This window comes from Falco rusticolus, chromosome 4, assembly GCF_015220075.1.
Source record: "Falco rusticolus isolate bFalRus1 chromosome 4, bFalRus1.pri, whole genome shotgun sequence".
Classification (NCBI taxonomy): domain Eukaryota; kingdom Metazoa; phylum Chordata; class Aves; order Falconiformes; family Falconidae; genus Falco; species Falco rusticolus.
This window is the reverse complement of record NC_051190.1, coordinates 22,216,411-22,238,138: the sequence shown is the minus strand read 5'-3', so window position 1 is coordinate 22,238,138 and position 21,728 is coordinate 22,216,411. Positions and strand designations below refer to the sequence as shown.

Here is a 21,728-nt window from a genome sequence, read left to right as displayed (position 1 = left end):
GAAGCAGGGATATTTCCTAGACTATGATGCTTGGTAAAACAGCCTCCATGAATCCAATATAAAGGTAGAAGGTTTAGGAGGGTTCAGAGGAGGTAATAAAAGCCCGTCAACGTGACATGAAGCAAGGTGACAGCCGTACAGAAACTCAACCTTTTCGTAAGGGATCTGCAGCAGCTCCAGCACAACCGCATGAGCTCCCATGTTCCTCAGAAGTCGCTGCTGCTGCTTACGGCTCTTCCTGACCGAGGCACTTTCCTGAACACAGAGCTTGCTGAGCCGCAGCAGGATCTGCAGAAGAGACTTGCTTTAGAACCAAAACTCTGGGCTTTATTTCAGAGCATGCCAGGTGGCTGCCAGGGAGCAGCAACAGTGCAAAACACATCTGCATGGACCAGACCAGGCAGCAACATCAGGTTTTGGGGTCTCGAGGAGAGGAGCTAAGGCCTGGTTGCTCCTGCAACATCAGCAGAGGTGCAGAAGGACCAAGCTGGAACCGAGAGCCATGGGGAAACACAGGAGTAGAAGGCAGCGATGGTGTGTCTGCTGCCTTCTTGACAGCCCTCGCCACCCCCCCAGGGACACAGCAGCCACTCGGCACAGGCAAGGGAAGCAGTTTACTGGCCGGGGCACCATCTGTGGCATCCCTGACTAGGGCTGGTCCTGCAGAATTCAGCCAGGTCAAGTGAACCCAGCAACGGGCTCTGCCATACAGAGCCACAGAAAGATCATTAGCACGCACCACACTGGTGCCAATGCATGGACTTTGTCTGGCATTTTTTTAAGTTAAACTTCAACAGCATGGTGGTTTTGAGTGCAAGGTACTTGGGTCAGGGCAAATTAAACAGCTCCTCCACTTGCTTACTTCCTTTGAAGCCTTTAACAATAATAATATTGTGTTACCATTGAAACAGCAGCAAAATGTCATGTTACTTGCTAATCCATTCTTAAGGAAAGAATACACGTGTCGTGTTTATTGTATTCCTGGCTTCTCATTCAAGTTGGGATATGTTATGACTCAGCAAATAGTTTCCACAATAGATGAGTGACTCAGACTTTCCCGAGTGCCTCCCTCTTAGTGCAGCTCTCCAGAGCTCTGTTACTCATTTACACTTCCATTTAACCACCAGGAAGCAAAGTTTTACCTCTTTTACTACACGGTAGTTGTAGCTGCTAGTACTTTCAGGCTTTTGGGACTTGCTGTGACCTTCCTGAGGATAAAAATCAGACAATTTATTAGTAGCTTATACTATTGCCTTCACGAAGGCTAGAATTACTGTTCTAGGACAGTACCCACTCTCTTCCTGGAAAGAAGCATCATCCAGTTTTTCTGACAGTCTTAGAAAAATACATGTAATTATCCTGTCAGTCACATTGACCTCTATAACATAAAATAAGGTGAGGGTAGGATGAATTTTAGAGACAGCAACCTCCTATCCTTTCCTTTGCTTGTCACATTCTCCCTGTAATCAAGTCTCTCCCAAAAAAAACCTTCTTACCTTCTCTCCCTCTCTACTATTATTGAGCTGTCATTGCACAGGTACCAAGAGATGCCTCACAATAATATGGATGAGAAGAGCAACAAGTAAATTATTTTTGTTTACTTCCAACAATAAATGTTCAGAACCCGGGGACTATTTCTTAAATTCTCTCATCCAGTCTTTTTCCATTCGATTGCAAATTATATAGAGCCAAGAAGTTTAATTAGTTCTAACCCGGATGCGCATGCCAGGAAAGTCCTGTATTATCGCGTACAAAGCACTCTTCTGTCACGTAATCGCAGTGCCACGATTCAAAATACACCACTTGAAAAGCTTACAGCTCTGCCCTTACATTATTCGAGGTACCTTTGACCATACAAAACCCATGCAGTCTGTCAGTGCTGAGAGAACACAGCTCAGGAGCCAGAGCAAACCCAAATCAACTGCTCTGTTACAGCCTAAAGACGACATTTCAGTGGCTGCCAGTCCTGAGCAGTTTCTGCTGGAGACTAATTGCCACCAACTAGCTCAAGCTCTCCTCTTACCCTGTCTTAATCTAAAAGCAACACAGATAGCCTCAGCAGGCTATACGGTGTGTGGGAACAATAGGTTTTGGTCACATTTCTGGAAACAGTTCCATCATCACAAAAAATTAACACGTGAATTCGTGCAAATGCAACCTAATTACCTCTTTTTTCTTGTGTTCATTTTCACCTTGCACTCCATCCATAGTCTCATCAGGACCCTGGCCTTTGTATACCCAAAGCTCTGATTTTTCCACAATCGACCTCAGTTGGTCCAAATCTTGTTTTATCTGCTTGTAGTTGTCAACATCTTGGCTGGTAACAAGCAGTTGAACCTTACATGAATGCAATATGTTAGTTGCACAAAAGGATTGGTTTTAGCTGCAATACACACATTCAGATGAGAAACAACACTCTTAATGCACACACATACCTGCTTAAAAGCTTGAAGGACTTCTTGTCTCTGACTGAAGTGCCGGAAGAGCAGCTGAAGTGCTCCAGACACCAGGGGAGGATAATCGTGCATTGTCAAATGCAACAAAACTCTGAGAAACGTTCTGCCACCATGATCATCCAAATCCAGTGGCGTATTCTCCTCACTGAAAACAGAGTGTAGGAGTTAACTAGCATATGGGACTGATGTCCCTGCAGGTTCCTAAGTCCAGTCAGCAGTGGCAGGACATCTGCTCTCTTACTTTTAAATAAAAGGGTAATTCATCACACCAAGTGCTATCTTAAGACACACATGGGTTTCTGGTGTACTGCCTAATAGGGAGGCTATTCCAGAATCTCATTAGTCATGGCTCACTAAGCTTACATTAACCAATTTACATTTTTCAGGATCATACTATACCAAAATATCTGTCCCTCTGTCAGCCTCACCCTACTGCTCAAATAGTTCTTGCCCATTCCCGGCACTAACCTTCCTCGCCATTTATGAAATAAAATCCTCAGTAGCCAGGTTGCAATGCTAATTATGTCAAGCACTTGAAATGATTCTCTTTCCCCTGCACCTCTTTTCTGAGCATGAGCAATTCGTGTTGTGGTTTGTTGGTGGTTTTTTGTTTTTGTTGTTTTTTTTTTTCCCCCTATGAGCCCCTCCTGAATCTTTTCCATATTCTACTTCCAACTTCCATTGAAAACTCTGGTTATTAATTCTATAAGCAAATCTCACTCTCCCTTTCTGCCTTCATTTAAGAAATCAGTTATCTTAGGTTTACAGAAAACAACTGCAGCTCTGAGCAGCTTAGGGACAAGCTCAAGTACTTGGAGGCTGCAGCTGACTTGCTGTCTTGTGGTTTAAGAAAGGATATAAGCTGCTCCAGAAGGAAGGCAGGCAAGGAAAGTATAGTTTGCTTGGCTCTGTCATGCATACAACTGGAAAGGAGACTGTAGCAAGTGTCAGTCTCCTCTCCCAAGTAACAAGTGACAGGACAAGAGGAAATGGCCTCAAGCTGCACCAAGCGAGGTTTAGGTTGGGTATTAGGAAAAATTTCTTCACCAAAAGGGTGATTAAGCACTGGAACAGTCTACCCAGGGAAGCGGTGGGGTCACCATCCCTGGAGGTATTTAAAGGATGTGTAGATGTGGTGCTTAGACCATGGCTTAGCGCAGTGCTGGGTTAATTGTTGGACCCGATCTTAAAAGGTCTTTTCCAACCTAAACAATTCTATGATTCTGTGTGCAAAAAAATTACAGAAATCCAAAAATTCAAAACCAAGATGACTAAAGATGACTACATATACATGTATCTCAGCAGAAGTCCTAATCCTTGCCTACATTAACTTTTCCACCTAAGATTTTACTGCAGCATTCCACTTGGATGCGCTAATCCCTCCAGCATGGCTTTCACCCACACAGCCTTCTCATGAAGACCCTTCTGCCTGAAGGATGCCTGTGTCCCTTATCTGGGGCTTTAAAATGCTGCATGAAAGGCATTTCAGGAAAACGAAGCCTAGGCAACTGTGGCAGCTGTTTCCAACCTTTTCCCAGTTACCACCTCACTTTCAACTGCAATCCCCACTCCTTGGGAGTCCGGAGGCCTGCAGCCTGGGAACTCCTGAGATACTCCTTGATTAGCACTAGTGAAGAGGTACTTTCCTTCCACCAAAGATCCCCTCAGCTTGTTCTTCAATATGTTCAAAGTCTAGGGCTCCTGTGAAAACAAACAAGACACATACATGTCAGAGTTGCACCAAAGATGTTTTTGCAGCCTAAAAACATTTTAAACAGCAAGTGGTGATGTAAGTGTGAGCAAGGGGGTCATAACAAGCTGAAAGGAACGCTGAGAGATTAGTGAAGCAACCTGCTAACATAACACATTAAATTAACCTGTTCTCAGCTCACAGATCAAATTCCATGATAATTTCAGCAACATCCAGGCCTGTTCCTCTCCTGCCTATTTTCAGATTGCAGCAGCATCACTCCAGGACACTGATGGGACCTGGTGTCATTCAGAGGGGTCATCCACAAGAAATGACAAATCACATCCTTGGGAAGTTCTAAATCAATTCAGCAATGACAGCAATACCCCTATGGCTCAACAGACAAAAAGGTCTTTGCATTTTTCAGTGTAAGGTACATATTATCACATAGGCAATGACCAGTATTATCAAGTCAGAAAAATGGTAAAACAGACTTGGAGCTCTCAGTGTTTCATGAAGACCTGCAAAGGGAAATGGAAAGAGAGCATGGACATTTCACATCCTTGCAAAAAATGTTTACCTCTTCTTCCCAAGTTGAGCTCCCAGAAAGAGCTCTTGCTCTCCCCACCAGCCCAGCTTCGAAGGCCTTAGCACCACGGGGGGCTGCCGGACAGACAGCCCAAGGAAAAAGTAAATGCATCCCCTTTGAAGTGAGACAAAAAAAGAATAGTCTCCTCCCTTTGAAGACTTCACATCTAAACCACATTTTCCTTAGCTTTCTCCGTTGCATCTAGTCATACAGTCCCCAAATCGAGGAAAAAAACCTGTTTGATGTCTAATAAGCCCGCTTCTGAAGTCTAGTTATTCCTAAACAGTACGGGTCCTAGCTATAGGACACTTTTCCCCCTGGAAAGTGATACAGCAATTGACAACACCCCATCTAGCCAGCCCGCTAACTACCCTGCTTACAGCTAAGAACACTGGACATGACAAGCTCCTCAACAGCTTACTTTCATATCCCTGTCTAGCAGCACTAACATAGACACCTCCAGATGTCCTGCCTTCCTACAATGCCTTTGGAAAAGAGAAATTTGAGTGAGTCGAGACATCAGGCTGGGGGAAGGGACAAAGGAAATCACGTTACTTTGGGGACCCTTTTCCTTCACCCAGAAATATTAACAGAAAAGATTTCATTTGAGGTTGACGATAGATCACACATGATAGTGGGTTTTTTTCAAGTTTTCTTTAAAGAAAGCATCTCAGGCTCTTGGTCACACTTAACACACGGAAACAAGTAGGAGGAAGTACAAATAAATCCTGGGGTTTCTTTGGAGTACATGGAAATGATCCCTACTCCATTATTCCCACTGCTAACAGAGTACTCTGCTTCAGTGGGGCCACTCATATGCCAAAGCAAGAACCTGAATCAGTTATCCAATTAGCACCTTTGAGATTCAAGAGTCTTCTCAAACCCACACAAACTCATTCTTTGCAAAATAACTAACCTGGTACGTTAGCTGGCATTTCTTGACTACTGCTTCCAGTGGGTGATTCAGACATCTGGGCATTGCTTTCATCAAATTCATGTTTAAATATACAAAGTAGGCAGGAGATTCTGTAGTCCAATCTCACATTCAAAATAAACTGATGAGAGAGAAGTGAAAATGTTGAAATAACCTGCCTGTTTTCAGCTTATGTACAATTTACACATAATGCAGTGCTACCAACATGCAAGACCAACATAGTAAAGATGTGGATTTAATGTAGAAAAGAGGTACAAAAATGTTTTCTTAAAAATCCCCCAAATTCAGCAATTTTTTTCAGTGATTTCAACGAGCATACAAGCACACACAGAACAATAAATGCTTATGAGTAAAAGATTTTGGCAGAGTTTTGATCCCTCGTTACTGCCTGATGCAGGCACCATCACGCCGCCCCCCAGGAAAGGAAAGCAGCACTTGATCTCTGTACTGAAATCAGCAGGAATCTGACAGATCAGCACTGCTGCCGCCCCCCCCCCCCCCCCCCCCCCCCAGTGCTGCCTCCAGGGCCCTGTGGCAGAGGAGCCTCGCAAGCCACAAGTGCAGCATCGCAGCTGCCGCACAACAGCAGCCAGTGCCAGCAAGACCCTCGGCGCAGCAGACACCACCTTCGTGGTGGTCCTCCTCCCTCTTGAAGAAAGAAGTACAATGCGAAGAGCACTCACAGTTCTCTCAGATTTAGGGGAAAATGCTTAATGCCAGTTTTACTAGACCATGGTAACAGGGGGAATACTGGCACACTAAAATATCCCGTTGCATATGCCAGGCCACAAGAGAAGTTCTAGCTTTAACTAAAATTAGCAACGGTGGAAGCGAAGTGAATCAAGCCTCCCCTACGTGCTGCATCTGCTGTTGAGGGGAAGGGCAGAACCTCAACCCCAGCTATGTGCGAAGCCTCCCACGGGGGCACGGGGAAGGTACACTGTAGCTTTCCTGCTGCTTCACATACTTTCGCCCACAAGGCTATTGCAGCCTTCTGGCCTCCATGAACTTGCCCGTGAAGCCACCAAACAGAAAAGGGACTCCTACACCGAGGGAGGGACGATGGATTTCAGTGCAGTAATTCGGCAGTAATACCTAGATCAAGGCAGAGCTGTGGAAATGGAAAAGGCTTTTCTCTTTGTGCCCCAAAGACTTTGGAGTGGACAAGAGAGAAAAGCCAGACAGAGATGGAAAAGACGGCAAGGCTGGCAAACGTGCACACTTAAACATTTCAGGCTGATGGCTGTACGAAGAGGAGTCTCAAGTATCTCCCCCTTCCTTGGGACACTTAACAAGATGGCCCTGCAGACTCAAAGAAATTACTAAGACAGTAAGGTAGAAAATGAGTGCTCCACTTCAGCAAGTCAGCTACTTACAAATCACTGTTAAATATGCAGCTGTCTACCACAAACTCATTTCTTTTAAATTGTTTCAGTAATGGCATAATATTGTCATATGCAAGTTGAGTGCTGCAAGCCTGGAAAAGTCACCCTTGCAGTGCTTTACCAGTTCAAGAAGCACACAGGAGGCAGAAATTAATTAAAAGGCAGCACGGCACTACATTAATGCCTAAAGCCAGCCTGTGATGCTACATCACTTTGTGTTGCTAGTACCTGAAGTATTTCAATGATCTTCAGCTTTGTGTCCATGACCAGGATGTCCTCCTTCTCTGGTTCGCTCTGCTTGACATTACCCTCAGGAGCAGCAGCAAGTGGAGTCATGGGCAAGAACCCACCGCCTCTGAGCACCACCTGGGTCATCAGCTCACCGACTCCGTGGATGGACCTCATCACATTGCTCCCTTCAGAGAGGTAGGTAAACAGGTAAGGTTATGATGGTGTGATGGGACTGCATTAACAGGACAAGGACCCTTCACCTCCTACAAGGAGAAACTGTCTCAACACTAAACAAGGCCAGGCGGACATCTAAATCCCTGGAACAGATGGAAGCCAACAGAAGCACTTGCAGTACTTGCAGAAACCCCCTGCCCTCTCCCTCGGTCATTGTAGGCACGACTCAGGTTTACAACCAAGCCGTGGACAGAAAGAAAAAGATTTTAAACCCACACAGATATTCTGAGATGAAGTAGAAACTATCAAAGAGCGATCTGTTGTGCCAATCATTTTTCAGCCTTACCTTTACTTTCCTCGCCTTTTGCCATCTTGGTAATAGGGAAGATGGTAGTGATGTGCACACAGTCTAATATAGCAAGGAGGATTTTGGTTAGCCTGAGGAGGTCACAGAAGTTGTAGAAACCAAAATATATCAGATTTCTGGCTAAGTTAACAACCTACCAAAATAACAATAATAAAAAGCCCGATTAATACTAAACACTTTGCTACCACAATCAAGTTGTCTTTACACAATGAAAAATTCAAGAACCTGGCTGTGAGTCATATTCTTATCGTAATACCCTGTAATTCCGTAAGACTGTATACTTCTGCATTTTATCAGAAAGTTTTCTACTTGCTACAGATACTGCAATGCTTGGAGTTAACAGTATCTGCAATTTGTATTCTATAGCTACAAATTATACCATTTTTATCTCATTACAGAAAAGGTTAGATAGGTCAAAACTAAAGGGAATGTACCGATGCTTTTTATGGTTTTGTCTTAACCAAAAAAGAAATAAAAAAATCACACATATAAAGCTTAACGCTACCAAGTTATAAAGTTTCACCACTAGTCCTCCACATGCACTGCTTCAAGATCCACACATAATAATATTACATATAATGGGTCTACATTAAATATTTGCATTATCTGAAGTATATTCCCTCAAATACCTTGTGGGTTTTTTAAAAGAAATATCACATTTTTCTTACATTGATGGTTATTTAGGGAATACTATTGCATGGACTTGCTACATTTTACTTGCACAGACTATTTTAACAGGTCAGTAAGTCACAGGACACTGTACCATTCTCTTCATGAGTAATACTGTAAGCTCTAGAGACTATCTGTGCATGCAGACACAGCATTTAGTGTTTGAGACTATTCATTCCAGTAAAGCTTGACTTTGCAATAACACTCAGAGCACAAAAAGTAAACAAGGCTGCTGCAAATCTAAGACATAAGCTCACATTCAGTAACTATTATTTCAAGAACCAACATTGCAAACTAACAGACTTCACTGGGGTTGCTTGCATGAAAAGAGAGGACTACGGTGGGAAGGAGGAGCCTGCTGAGGCTCAGCACTCACTAAATACTTGCCAAACTACCTGGTGTTGAAAAAAGTACCAACATTCCACAAAAAAAAATTAAATAAAAGGATAAAATCAGAACTGGATAACTACCTCAAAAGTGAGCTTATTTTTCTCTTTATCAGAGAAAGGGAACCTCTGACACACCACATCTCTTAAATATTCCTCTACAAATTCCATTGTTTGTGCAAATCTCTCCTTAATTTCATCTTTGGAAGTTCCACTGCTATCATAGCTGAAGAGGAAAAAAAAAACAAAACAAAAAACAAAACAAAACACAAAACTTAGCATGCAAATACACAGGGCTCTTTTCCCCCGATACAATTTTTCACTGGTTTGTCAAAATCTAAGAAAAGTTACAAGCTGTTAAATAATTTATCCAAACGAGGGAGTCAGGAAGCTGACACCATAATTTCCTGGCTTTTGCCATTTTATCCCATATGCTCATTTTGCACTATTTAAAAATGTCTGAGGAAAACAAAAAAAGAGAATTTTGTCCCAATAAATAAAAAAAGAAACCCTTATTATTTTAGTGGAAACAATGACAAGCTATGTACAGCAATAAGGAGAACGGATGTGGCCAACAGATGCTGACTGCAGATGCTATTTTTCCTCCAAATAAAAACAATATATATGCAAAGTAGATATTAATTTTTATTAATACAAATTCTGTTTGTTTCTCAGCATGTGCAGAAAGCATTTGAAAAAGACAGTCCCCACCACCTTCCACTAACTACTTTTGTTTTCCTGTTTGATCACGTATCACTGTTCAGCCTCTGCCAGAGCTGGAGCCATTTGTTTTTCTCTTTTGGCATTTGAAGTTGAATATGATCTACTGTATCTCTCTCAGCAAAGAAAACTAGGCTAGCAAGGAGGAAAGGGAGGGGAAAAACGAGAAACCACTAAACATCAGTACTAATACAAGACTCAAATTCCTAACATTTAACACCCATTTTAAGTGATCATTTTCTCCAACTGAACAAATTGAGTTCTGAGCAGTGAAGTACTATAAATCTTAAGTAATTTGTACTGTACAGAGTTAATACAAGCCTACTGTCAAGGAATCACATCCCCAGTCTAGCTGTGGTTTCGTATAGGTTTTTCACCACTATATCTAAGTATTTTCTACTGGAGGTTAAGGAAAGCGACTGTTTCCAGTGCATTACTTTTTGCAGCGTCTTTCCCCTTGTTTTTGCTTTTGATTGGGCAAGCTACCACACAGACAATCTGCCCTGCAGAGTTGATACTCTAATCAAATAAGGCAGGACGAAAAATAAGATAGTCCTCCCTTGCTTTTGCTCCCCAGGGCTAGGTCACTTGTCACATCACCCAAATCAGAGACAGACCATCACTGTGATCACTCTGCATTTTGGAGATAAAACCCCACGGCCTCACAGCTTCCACCACGCACACACAGGAAGGTTATTTTGTTGTCAGGAAGGTTCTGTCCAGCAAACAGTACAGGCATGAAACTAGGGGTTTGAATACATTATGGTTGGGGATTTTTAAACAGAAACAGTCTAAATAATGCATGAGTTTAGGATTGATCTGGTTTTGTTTTAGTAATAAGAGTGATGTAATTTCCTTTCCCACACCATTCCAGCAAGTACTTACTCATCAATAGCAATTTCAGAAGGTATTTCAGACCACAGGCGAGCATACTTCACTGGTGTTACTTGTTCTTGGGGGTCACGATCAACATGCATATGAAGCATTAGCCGGCAGAAAGATGCTCTCAGATCATATGGCAAGTTTTCATCAGACATGCAACGGAGAATGAGGTCCACATCCAGCTGGCCAGATATTTCATTTATGGCCAAGTACTGTCGATCAAGGCACATTCTAGCAAAGAGGTTTAGCTGGTATCTTCAGGGGAAAAAATAAAAAAAAAAAATACATCAACAGCTTACACTTTAATTTTCAGAAATGTCCACTGGGTACAGTACTGATATACTCTTACGTATTAACAGAATGATTCTTTTATTTTCAGTAATATAGCCAATACTTACTATGGGAAGAACAACATACTTATCAAACACTACTAAAAGGTGACAGTGGAAAAATAGAATAAAAGGAGTCATCGTATTTGCCTGAGAGTTTCATAGAATTAAGTAACACTGTTTATGAAAGCTACAGAAGGATCCAAGGAATACTTAAGGCAGCTCAGCCTAAATACTGTAGAAGACTAAACAATTTTTACTGATGCTGAAGCCACAATTGTTCACTGAGGCAACAACATAGATGGACTACAGAATCATTAAAAATTAGGTACCTGATCAAACAGCTGCTGAGCTCTGCTCCCTCCAGTGAAAGAATTGGTAGAGAAAAACTAAATTTAACTCCTAAACTTTTCAGTCCATAAACTGAAAGCAAGCAACTGGCATTTAAGTCATGCACATCCAACAGACTGACAATCAACCTTTAGTCACAAAGCACATGTCCAATATTCATGAGCATTCAGACAGGCTTGTGTTGAATAGCGTCAGCTTGAGGTTTCCTAAAGAAACGAACATTTAATTGAAAGCATGTTCCTTTTCATTCTCAGCACCCCTCGTGGGAATTTGACCAAATTGTATCCTAAACCCTTGTTCTAAGCACATTCATGAGTCTACAATGTAGACTAAAATTAATTAATGCTATCAGTTTTAATTAAAAACAAGCGCAAGAAAAATCTATTTTGAAAGCATGTACAAATTTTTAAAATATATACAAGAGGTCTCCTTCTGAGCTTAGTCCTACAATAGGCTCAAATAAAAACATGTATTAAGAAGTCTACTGCAAGACCCATTTCAATGGAAGAGGTAGTGCAAAGTATGATAGCTATTAAAAAAAATATCTAGTTGTACTTTCTGTATCACCACAACTGAGTCCATCAAAGTACTCATAGAAGTTTATAACCCAGACACAGGAATTTGGTCTGGGCTGAAACCTGATCTTACACTATGCCAAGAACTTGGTGTCTTGTCAAGTCATCTGGAAACATCGCTTCACATTAGAAACTGCTAAAAGCATAGCTTAAGCCGTACAAAAGAGCACTGCACATCAATCAAACCGTTTTCATAACTTCATACATTGTTCTGCCGAGAACTACAGGATCACTAAAGGCTTTCAGCTTAGAGAGCAATTTAGAAGGCAGGGAGAACAGTGACCTCTTTAAATTCAAAAGCAAAGCCATCTGCATGGTCAAATCCTGTTCTTCCTGCAAGCAGCTGTTCACCCCAACTACGCCTGAATACAGGTAACCTAAAGGGTTAACATACAGGCTCCCCCAGAACACACATATGGGGAACTCAGGCAGAAATCCAGGCGTTAATGCTGTGCAAATTTGAGGCACTCTAAACCTCAATTACATTTTTTCTTTTTAATCAGTTTAAACTTGCTCATGCAGATAACAGCACCCTGGCTGTGTCCGAAGCAGCGTGGCCAGCAGGAGAGGGCAGCGCCCGTCCCCCTGCGCTGGGCGCTGGTGCGGCCGCCCCTCGGAGCCGGGGCTCAGGTTTGGGCCCCTCAGCCCCAGCCAGACCCTGAGGGGCTGGAGCGTGTCCAGAGCCGGGCAGGGGCTGGGGCACAAGGCTGGGGGGGGGGCGGGGGGAGCTGGGGGGGTTCAGCCTGGAGAGGAAGGGCTGGGGGGGCTGATCGCTCTCTGCAGATGCCCCACAGCGGGGTAGGGGTGTGTGTGTGTGTCCGTCTCTTCTCCCAGGTGACAAGCAGCAAGACAGGAGGGAACAGCCTCAAGTTACTCTTGGGATGTTTCGATTAGATATTAGGAAAAATTTCTTCACCAAGAGGGTGGTCAAGCACTGGCACAGGTTGTCCAGGGAGGTGGTGGGGGTCCCAACCCCGGGGGTATTTAAAAAGACGTGTATATGTGGCGCTTAGGGACAAGGGTTAGCAGTGGGCTTTGGCATGCTGGGTTAACGGTTGGACTCTATGATCTGAAAGATCTTTTCCAACCTAAACGATCCTATGATTCTATAATTGAACTTCTCACCACAAATAACTTTGTGCTTTTAGTTCTCATTCCAAAGGGACTTCATCCAAGATTCCAACAGCTATTTTGTCCACGAAACCAGCATCCTTTCCCCCAGACCAGCTACAGCCTATATACCAAAGGCTTCTCCCGGCAGCCTTAACGGACTTTGCTAGCCAACTACTGCACGTGCTGTTAACCTGTAGTAGCTGAGCACGTCCCGATCTTCCTTCTGCCCTTCCTTAGCATCTTGAGCCAACTCTCTGATACTCTTACTGCGGATCTCCTTGTTACTGTCTCTCCAGAACAACCACACTTCTTCCTCATCTTCTCCAACTTCCAAAGCATTTTCTCCACTTGCCACTTCTTCAAACTCAAATCGAGAGAGGACCAGCCTGCCAGAAGGAAGTTAGGTTATATTGCAAACTGCCAAGACCCACGCAGATCTTTTAGAGCATTTCTTTTAAGACACTTGCTAAAATGTACTGGTGATACAAAAGTAATTAACTTTATGATCTCATCTGCATTCAGAAAACACAAATTTTAACTTGCAACTGTGCAAAGTAAAAGTGGAGTATCTTACTCTTTCAGCAATAGTGGTCTACTACATAAATTTTCTGTGTTTTGATAATAAAAGCATTAGGTTAGAATGAATTTAGATTATGAGCTTTCCACTCAGCCTTTAAAAAAGTCAGTATTTCAGCTCCATTCAATTGATGATGATAAAGAAACAAGGAAGTTAAAGGCATGTCTAACTGACTTTCAAAAACACCTTTACAGGAAAACTGGTTCAAAGGCCTTTCAACAGACTAAGAAAGGATTTGATAAAACAAAAATTATCTCAAAATCAGTTAGTTCTTTTTCCCATAAATGCCAGGTGGATGAGAATTTTTTTTTGATTACGTGCCAAAATAACTAGAAACAAATCAGCTACTGAAACTAAAAAAGCTTGGGGACTTTTAGCTTTTCAGGAAAAAAAAAGATCATACATATGAAAAAAAGACAAATTAAACACACCAGAGTAATAACAAATAAGTGATGTAACAACTTTAAGTGCTGGTGGAAATAAACACAGTTTTACAGTTTCACGAGAAGAATTAAATGCGCAAGAAAACTCTCTTCCATTTTGTTTTAAATACCACCTGACTAAGATCTGCTTCCCGTCTACAGTACCTTGTTTATGGTAACTATGCCATGTTCTTCATATCAAATAAACCCATCTTTATGACAGACGGTTGGGATGTGGTGCCTGCTGTGGGTACCTGCAATGGCAGGGCAGTGCTGAGGGCTGGGGACCAGACTCCTCACCGCAGCAGCAGCAACGGGCGAGCACCAGCCCCTGCCGCGCCGCAGGCTGAGCTCGGTGGGCACAGCCAGGAAGCACGCGCTCGCTTCCGGCAGCTGATGGAGCAAAGTCTGAAGCCCAGAGCAGGATCAGGCCCACGGGACCCTGCGCACCTTCCTGCAGTCTGTCTACTTTGATCAAGCCTGAGATATCTTGAAAGATTCCTCTGGCTGCAGGACTGAGAATGCATATGGCAGGTGTCTGCTGTCACCAATACCCATCTCCTGTGTATCTGAAGAGGACCCCACACATACTCAATTGCTTTCTCTAGACGTGCCAGCAGTGCTCTCAGCTTTGAATCACCTTCCTTCTGTTTCACGCTAGGAAAACCATCTTTAAAGGCATTAACTTACTTGGTTTCAATGAGAATGTCTGCATTTGCTGGATTCAGCACAGCTTTACAAATCAGCTCCTGTGTCACTGGAATAGACTTGTTCATGGAAACGCACAGATCCGAGAGGTAATCCAAAAACCTGTTGGAAAACGTGCGCCAAAAGGGTATCAATCATTGTTGAGATCTAGACTGAAGCAATCTACATCTCAGAAAGAAAACATTCAGAGCTCCATTTTAACATTGCAGAGCGAGACGGTTGCCTGAGGGGGAAGCTATAGCGTGTGCCAAAATAGAAGTGAACTAGCTGTGGTTCCTTACTAGCAAGTTGGCAGGTACAGATTTTTCTCAGAAGGTTAACAGGAAAAGGGTAATCATACATTCAAAAAATGCAGATCTCACCTGGGCTCCCTATTTTTCCTCACGAGACTAACAAACGTGTCGATCTCAGCAGCTGTGATATGCTTCTCCAAGAGCTTGCGATTGTTATGAAGCAGTGCTGTAATAGTGTCCTCGGCCAAAACATCGTAGCCAATTTGCTTCTGCATGAAGCCAAACTGCTTTGCAATGTATTCCTTCAAAACACAGAGGGAAGGAGGAAGGTGTTGCAATTAATCCACAGAACTTAAGAAAATGATTGATGACAGAAAACAGTTAGATGTTTGTCAATATCAACGTGCCAAGAAGCAAACTCAACTAGATTCAAATTGTTCTTTTGAAAGAAAGCAAGTGATGACACAACCTTAACCTCTCGCCCTCCCCGGCTAGAAACCACACCAAGGCATTTATCCTTATCTGGTAAGAGTCTTTTTTTAATAATTGCAACAAAAAATGAACAGCCTTAATTCACAGGCCAACTTTCAGTGGAGCTTATAGAGTGCAATAGTGAAGACAATCTTCCAATTCACCTGGATTTGACAGTTAGCAATTCCATGGTTTTCTTAAATTCCCCTTAGAACTGGTACCAATTACACCGCGTATAGTGTCTGGTAGAGATGAAAAATGCCAGATAGAGTAAAACTGAGCAATTCAAAAGTCTCTTGCTGACTGCACAACCACAGCACAGCAGAGTTTAATTAATGGGACACAGCTTTTATTTTTGGGGAGCACGGGAACAATGTTAGTGCCATTGAAATCTAAAGATGTATTTCAAACCTGATTCTTTCTGTAATCCTGCTGAGAGTGTCTCAGGACTCGGTAGCAAAGCCGACATATGTGTCTGAAAGGAGCATGACGCTGGTCTCCGAGCTCCTCCAGCCGCAACATCGGGCCATCACCACTGTCTGTAAATGGTGCTTGCAACAACTTGAAAATCTATGGATTTATTAAAAAACAAAGACAAAATCCCATGAGACACTGCCTTCACCTGATTAAAATAAGTGTAAAAGTTATTAAAATAAGTGTAAAAGTGTCAGAGTCTTTAAATTTCTAAAAGGTGCATCAGAAATACAATATAGTTCTCAAGTTTCATGGCCACAGAGTAGGCTGCACAGAAGATATTGTTGATGACCTTTATTTAACACCACATTCTGCAATTTTTTCTTATAGCAACGTAAAGCCTACAGTCTACCACCAACAGCCTGCTAAAAGCTAGAAACTCAAAGGATCTTTTGGTCCCAATCATTTGGCCAGGTTCTCTTTTTCTCTCAACCCTTCCTGTAGACAGAGTTTAGAAAAAAATGCAGCCTACCTGCTTTAGAATATTCTGTTCTCTCATCAGTTTTTGCCGTTCCCTATTAGGTTTAGAAAATACCACTTCAAGGACATCTTGGCCAGAGTTAGTTCCACCAGTAACAAAGTAGACCAAATCCTCCAACAATTTGGTAACAGATCTATAGGAAAGCCAGAGGTTGTTAATACAAGAATACAAATTCTAACTGTTAAAAGAACAATGTCAGTGTAAGTTTACATAGATTTCGAAATGCTAAGTTAAAAAAAAGATCAATTAGAGACTGACTCAGATGCTCAATAAAGCACAAAGGTTTGTACAGAACTTAAAATTAGGAACTAACGCTCCCTATTGCTGTAGCCTCACCGTCTAATAGCTAGAACACAACAGCAGTGCAACAGTGATACCACTTTATGGTAACTACACACTCACCAAGTTATACTTGGCAGTTACGCTAATCTCTCGCAAGGCCAGATAAAATACATCAGCTATAGAAGCACATGGGCCCTTACACGGTCTTACACAGCCGACACTGCGCTCTTATTGTGTGGCCACGTACTTTTCACAGACATGGTCAGAGGATTTGCAAGAAGTCATATGTTCAGTCTTCACAAGATGGATTATGAATTCCCACACTCAATTTGCAAAGCCCATCAAAAAGGTATGCTGTGGATTATTCCTCCAAGTTCACAACAACAGTTCTCATGCTCTCACTTCACAGAGCAACGAGGAGGGCTTGACAGAACCGGCTTGAGAACCTCCACTATGGACACGTCAACAATAAAGCTATCAGCTTTTATTTTGTTTTAAATCTCATCAAGGAGGAAACAAAATCCCTCTTCCGAAGATACCATACATAGATTAAATTTTCCAAGAAACGGTTACTGAGTAAAGGAAACTACATTATCTGAACCAAATTCTTGTTTCCTTACCTTCTTTCATTCTGGGTTATTGTTCCCTTTTCCAACTTGCCAGCAATGGAACCTAAAACCTTACTTGCATCATTTGCAAAATCCAAGTCCCGAACCTCTGCAGGGGAAACTGGTACTATAGCAAAAGCTTCTTTGTCCTCTTTCACTGGAGAGGTACCAATCTGAAACCCAGAGAAGTTCTATCATCAAACAAATAGGCAGAAAACAAAGTAGCAATTCATACACTCAGTGACAACAAAACAGAAGAAAAGCCACGCTCCACTTAGTATGAGTCTACTGATGAAGCCAAACTCTGAGAACAGTACCACTCTGTGTAAGCTCAAAGCTGCTCCTAAATCTAGAGAAACATCAGGTAAGATTGAAAAATGCTGCTGTAAACAGTGGGAAAATAAAGTTCTCCTCATGATGACTGTGGTAGAAAGTGAACAGCATAACTGGTAGAGACTAGGTTTTCATGGTAGTTTAATATTTTGCGTAGGCACTATTCATTACTGTTAAACTGCTTGACAAATCCAGTAGTCTCAAGGGACTGGAGTTCTCCTGGCAGCACCACTTCTGTGAAAGTACAGGAACCAAAGGATGTGCTTACACAAAGTAAAAGCACTTACTTTAAGCATCACAGGCTTCTCCTCTTCTTTATCAATAGGGATGTTGGTGCTGTGAACCCAGGTGTTAGTGCAAAGGTGCCTAAGTCTGACGTAAGAGTTCCTGAAAGAAAGTCAAAAGTTTCAAAGCATGAGTCAGTTTCCCAGACGGGAAATGTTCACATTGTTCGAATTGCAAGATGTTGGCAGGAGCAAGTGGGAAAAAAGTGTCATCTTTATCCATGCTGCATACCATAACAGGAATAAGACTCTCTTTATTTCATTCTATAAATTCACCTTAGGAAGTCTTATATAACAAAATCGATTCTGCTGTAAACAGGACTGTATCTATATTTTGTTGCTGTAACTCAGCTGCTGCTCAGTAACAAATTAAGCCTCTTCAAGTCCTCTCATTTCCACATGCTACACTGTATCAGAGCTGTCAGCTTCCTCCCTTACCTTTCTGTTTTTCAGCCTGTAACTCCCCAATACCTATTCCATTTCCTAAACTGAGATTTTTTTTGACTCTTCGTACAGCTAGTCAATGTTGTGCAAACAATAAAGGTCCATTAAGATACCAGAACAGGAGACCAGTATCCAGCAACTTTCTCTAGCAGAACTCCTACAGGGACAGCTGTTCCCAGACTGTCTTCTCAGGTATTTCAGGCAATGACACTATTTTGCACAGACCACGTCTTTGGTAAAATGTGTCAAACCAGAGTATGATGAGCATCTTAGTCCAGGCTAAGAAACAGCCTCTCAGCTGCAGCACAACCCCCTCTTGCCACACAACCATGGCAGCCCAAAGGACAGGAAAGGCAGCCAGGACAGCTGCTTTTAGTGGCCACATTAACTTGTGCTAACTTACAAGTATCTGATGATTTAGAGAGTTGGTTTAAGTAAATGAAACAAATCTGCTGTGGTTTCTTGGTGGGAAGAGACAGCAAAAAGCCTGCAAGCAGACTGTGAATCACTGAAGGGTTCAGCATGTTTCAAGTATCAAGAAGTACCATAGGAACAGTACAGGACACGTAAACAACAGAAAACACAATGCTAAATACTTGATGTTAAATCCCAGCTAAGATAATACAGACAGGTCATGGGACTGCCTTGATCGGACAGTCAAGGCTTTTAGTCCCAGGTTGTTCAGTGGGAAGGAATTCACTTCATCTCAATTTTCCCACCTGTAAAATGGTGTTCTGTTACTTATAGCTCAATAGTAAAGTACTTCACTGAAGCTTCAGGCACTTGTGAAGTATTTCTACATTAACTTGAGGAAGAAACTTAATTCCAAAGGGTAAAAGAAAAACAGTGGAAGACAGCTTTACCTTAAAAAAAAAACAACTAAAAAATCAAACTACAAAGCAGACAGTCAGTTCTAATAGTATGCTTAGCTGTACCTGGGGACAAGGCTGTCTCCTCCTCGCAAGGTGGTAGGGTCCAACTCAAAGATGGAGGAGATATCATTCCCTTCAGGGACAGACACCAGAGAGTAAGCCATCTTCTCCTGAGCACTGTGCAAGCCTCTTCTGGAGGCATCCTGCTCAGGGTCCAGCTGCGGAAGAAGTCCCATCACACACAGTCAGACCAAGCCCCACAGACCCACCTGCCTAGCGTTACATAGGTGTGCCCTCTGATGTGCAGACATGACTCTGAACCACTCCAAGTACTAGTTAAGACAGCTGGGCTTCAGGACGCCAGTAAAACTGACAAATAGCTGCTCCTGACAACCATTTATTTGCTTTCCCTGGTGTTAATAACTTCTGAGTATTTCCGGATCACAAACACAATGAATCCTAAACCACAGAGGTTATGTCCTGCAGACAGCATCAGAAGAGTCTCAGAATCCCCCAGCCATTCACCCCACAGCACACTAGAAACTCTGACAAGTTTCAGATGACCCACGCCTGCTAAGATCCCCACCCCTGACACTACCAGCTCTTGAAATGTATTTGAAATATTGCAATTATCACCCTAATAAAGCAGTTATGTGAGCTGCAAATGTGAAAATCAGCAGCAAAAATGGGACTCTCATCTATCAGTCACGGCCAAACAAAACAAAAAGCTAATCAAGAAGTTAGATGTCTTGCTGTTAACGCTAGAGCTTATGATGCACACAAGCACATGTTCAAAGACCATAGCATCAGAAGTATCTTTCTTTCCAAGGTGCCAGCAAATTACCAGCCTCCTTTAGCAAAGTAAAGGTACTAGCATCAACTGATTAAAACCCTGGAGTTTCAGATGAAAGGACAAAAGGGTAGGGGAAAAAAAACCTAGGAAAAAGGAGCAGCAACTTTCTCTAAACCCTTTTACTACAGAGATACCAGTTATCACTAGACAATGAAAAAGTGGCTGTCTGACAACACAGGAACCAGCTGTCCATGTATAAACATCTGAATCCAAGAGGTACTTTTCAGAGCAATCAAGACCCAATTTACCAGCTTCTGTGTGATCGTGGCACCAACGGAAGGTAGACACCCAAAGCAGTCAGCACTCAAGTACCTGTTTTTCAAAGTCCTGGTGTAAGTCATTGCAATTCTTAAACATATGGCAACAGTATCTACTGGTGCTTGTGCCTCAGGATACTCTGTAGTTAGCACATTTGCAGTCAATGAACTTGGCTGTAAAGTAGTGACATTTAAGGTCTGACTTTGCACTTGGGAACAGGCAGGCAGGTGTATGGAACAGAAACACACACTGGGAGTGTGCTTTCAAGATAAGGAGGAACTATAGACTGAGAGACCATCTGGAAGCTTTACACCGGGAGAAATTTGCTCACTTGGAATGAATTCTCCACACTTCTGCTGTCTCCTTCATCCCCACAGTAAGGCAGCACCTCTGTATTCACAATTTGTAGTTCAGGAGACAACAGGTCAGTTACTGAAACCGTGGCAAAGCGGAAAATGAGTAGTAAATCAGAAAGTAGGAAATGGGGCCATTTAGTAAGAACTAAACCTTAAACCCTGAAGCTGATGACAGCAGTCCCCTTTAACACTGAAAGGTACTAGCTGGCATCTCACCCATGCCCATTTCAATCCTGTTCTTGTACAGCTCACCAAGGCATAAGAAAAAATCAACAACAAAACACAGAGCTGTGCAAGTAAACCTGACGTCTTGCAGGCAGCTCACATTTGGATCAAGCTGAAGTTTGGATAAAGTTGGGTAAAGCAGCCTACACGATCCTGTCACTAGTGAATGTTAAACGATGCAGTAATTTTGTGTCAGAAATGAATTATGTGCTCCTGATCCTATTCTTTATGGTCTATTTTTGCCACCTAGTGGTAAAGAGGCAGAGCAGGGAAAGTCAGTACAACTCTGAAGCCAGCGTGTTATTATTACTGCACTTACCAGGAGACCTCAGCATATCACCAGTAGGATGGATGCCTATGTAAGACCTCAACACTGATCAACTTTCAAAAAGTTGAGCCAACAAAACAATTCAGTGTTGGGTTACCCTTCCCCAAACAATAGCTTTGTGGGATCTTTTTGTTCATTTTTTCAGGATGTTTACTGAAGTCAAGCTGTCAGAAGATCAGTGTTTGCTGCCAAATACCACCAGGAACTAATCAGGATAACAGCTCAATATCTGGGGGCAAGGGTAAGCATTTTAATGGCCAGGCTATAATGAGAAATCCTTTTAGATGGAAAAATCCACCCTGCAGGACTCCAAAGCCTCACTGTGCATTCATCTTCTCAAAATTTGAGTAGTAGTTCTTTTTCATATCCAAATGGAACACATCTTCCATAATACAGCATAAATGACCAAGAAAGCTGCGTAAGAATACAGTCAAATCCAAATGAAAAAACATAATGCACAACGGAAAGCGCTGTTCCACTTTTATCTGTTTTCAAGTACGGAAGCAATGCTGCTTCCTTCAACACCAAAGAGAAGCTTCTATTAATACAAAGCATCAGTACACTCAATCTTTGACACAGCATTTACCGAAAACCACACAGACTGGCTTTCAGAGGAAAAATCAGAAGAATGGCACGGAAATATTTCTCACCCTGCCAATCTTGCTCTC

The 21,728-nt window shown here is 42.4% G+C and overlaps 1 protein-coding gene across 18 annotated transcripts in view; it reads right to left on the bottom strand.

The window, feature by feature from the left end:
• Window positions 1–21,728, bottom strand: part of ITPR1 (inositol 1,4,5-trisphosphate receptor type 1) — a 183,542-nt gene that overhangs the window by 95,025 nt on the left and 66,789 nt on the right. For all 18 annotated transcript variants that reach the window (XM_037386283.1, XM_037386287.1, XM_037386292.1 and 15 more), the window contains 18 exons: window positions 19,104–19,258; window positions 17,728–17,827; window positions 17,120–17,280; window positions 16,209–16,350; window positions 15,674–15,832; window positions 14,921–15,093; window positions 14,541–14,660; window positions 13,043–13,237; window positions 10,487–10,738; window positions 8,966–9,107; window positions 7,806–7,959; window positions 7,283–7,470; window positions 5,652–5,790; window positions 4,103–4,157; window positions 2,436–2,601; window positions 2,167–2,337; window positions 1,143–1,208; window positions 151–288 (listed from right to left, as the gene is read on the bottom strand). In XM_037386283.1, the coding sequence (XP_037242180.1) occupies window positions 151–288; window positions 1,143–1,208; window positions 2,167–2,337; window positions 2,436–2,601; window positions 4,103–4,157; window positions 5,652–5,790; window positions 7,283–7,470; window positions 7,806–7,959; window positions 8,966–9,107; window positions 10,487–10,738; window positions 13,043–13,237; window positions 14,541–14,660; window positions 14,921–15,093; window positions 15,674–15,832; window positions 16,209–16,350; window positions 17,120–17,280; window positions 17,728–17,827; window positions 19,104–19,258 (2,676 nt within the window). The remainder of the gene's footprint in view (window positions 1–150; window positions 289–1,142; window positions 1,209–2,166; window positions 2,338–2,435; window positions 2,602–4,102; window positions 4,158–5,651; window positions 5,791–7,282; window positions 7,471–7,805; window positions 7,960–8,965; window positions 9,108–10,486; window positions 10,739–13,042; window positions 13,238–14,540; window positions 14,661–14,920; window positions 15,094–15,673; window positions 15,833–16,208; window positions 16,351–17,119; window positions 17,281–17,727; window positions 17,828–19,103; window positions 19,259–21,728) is intronic.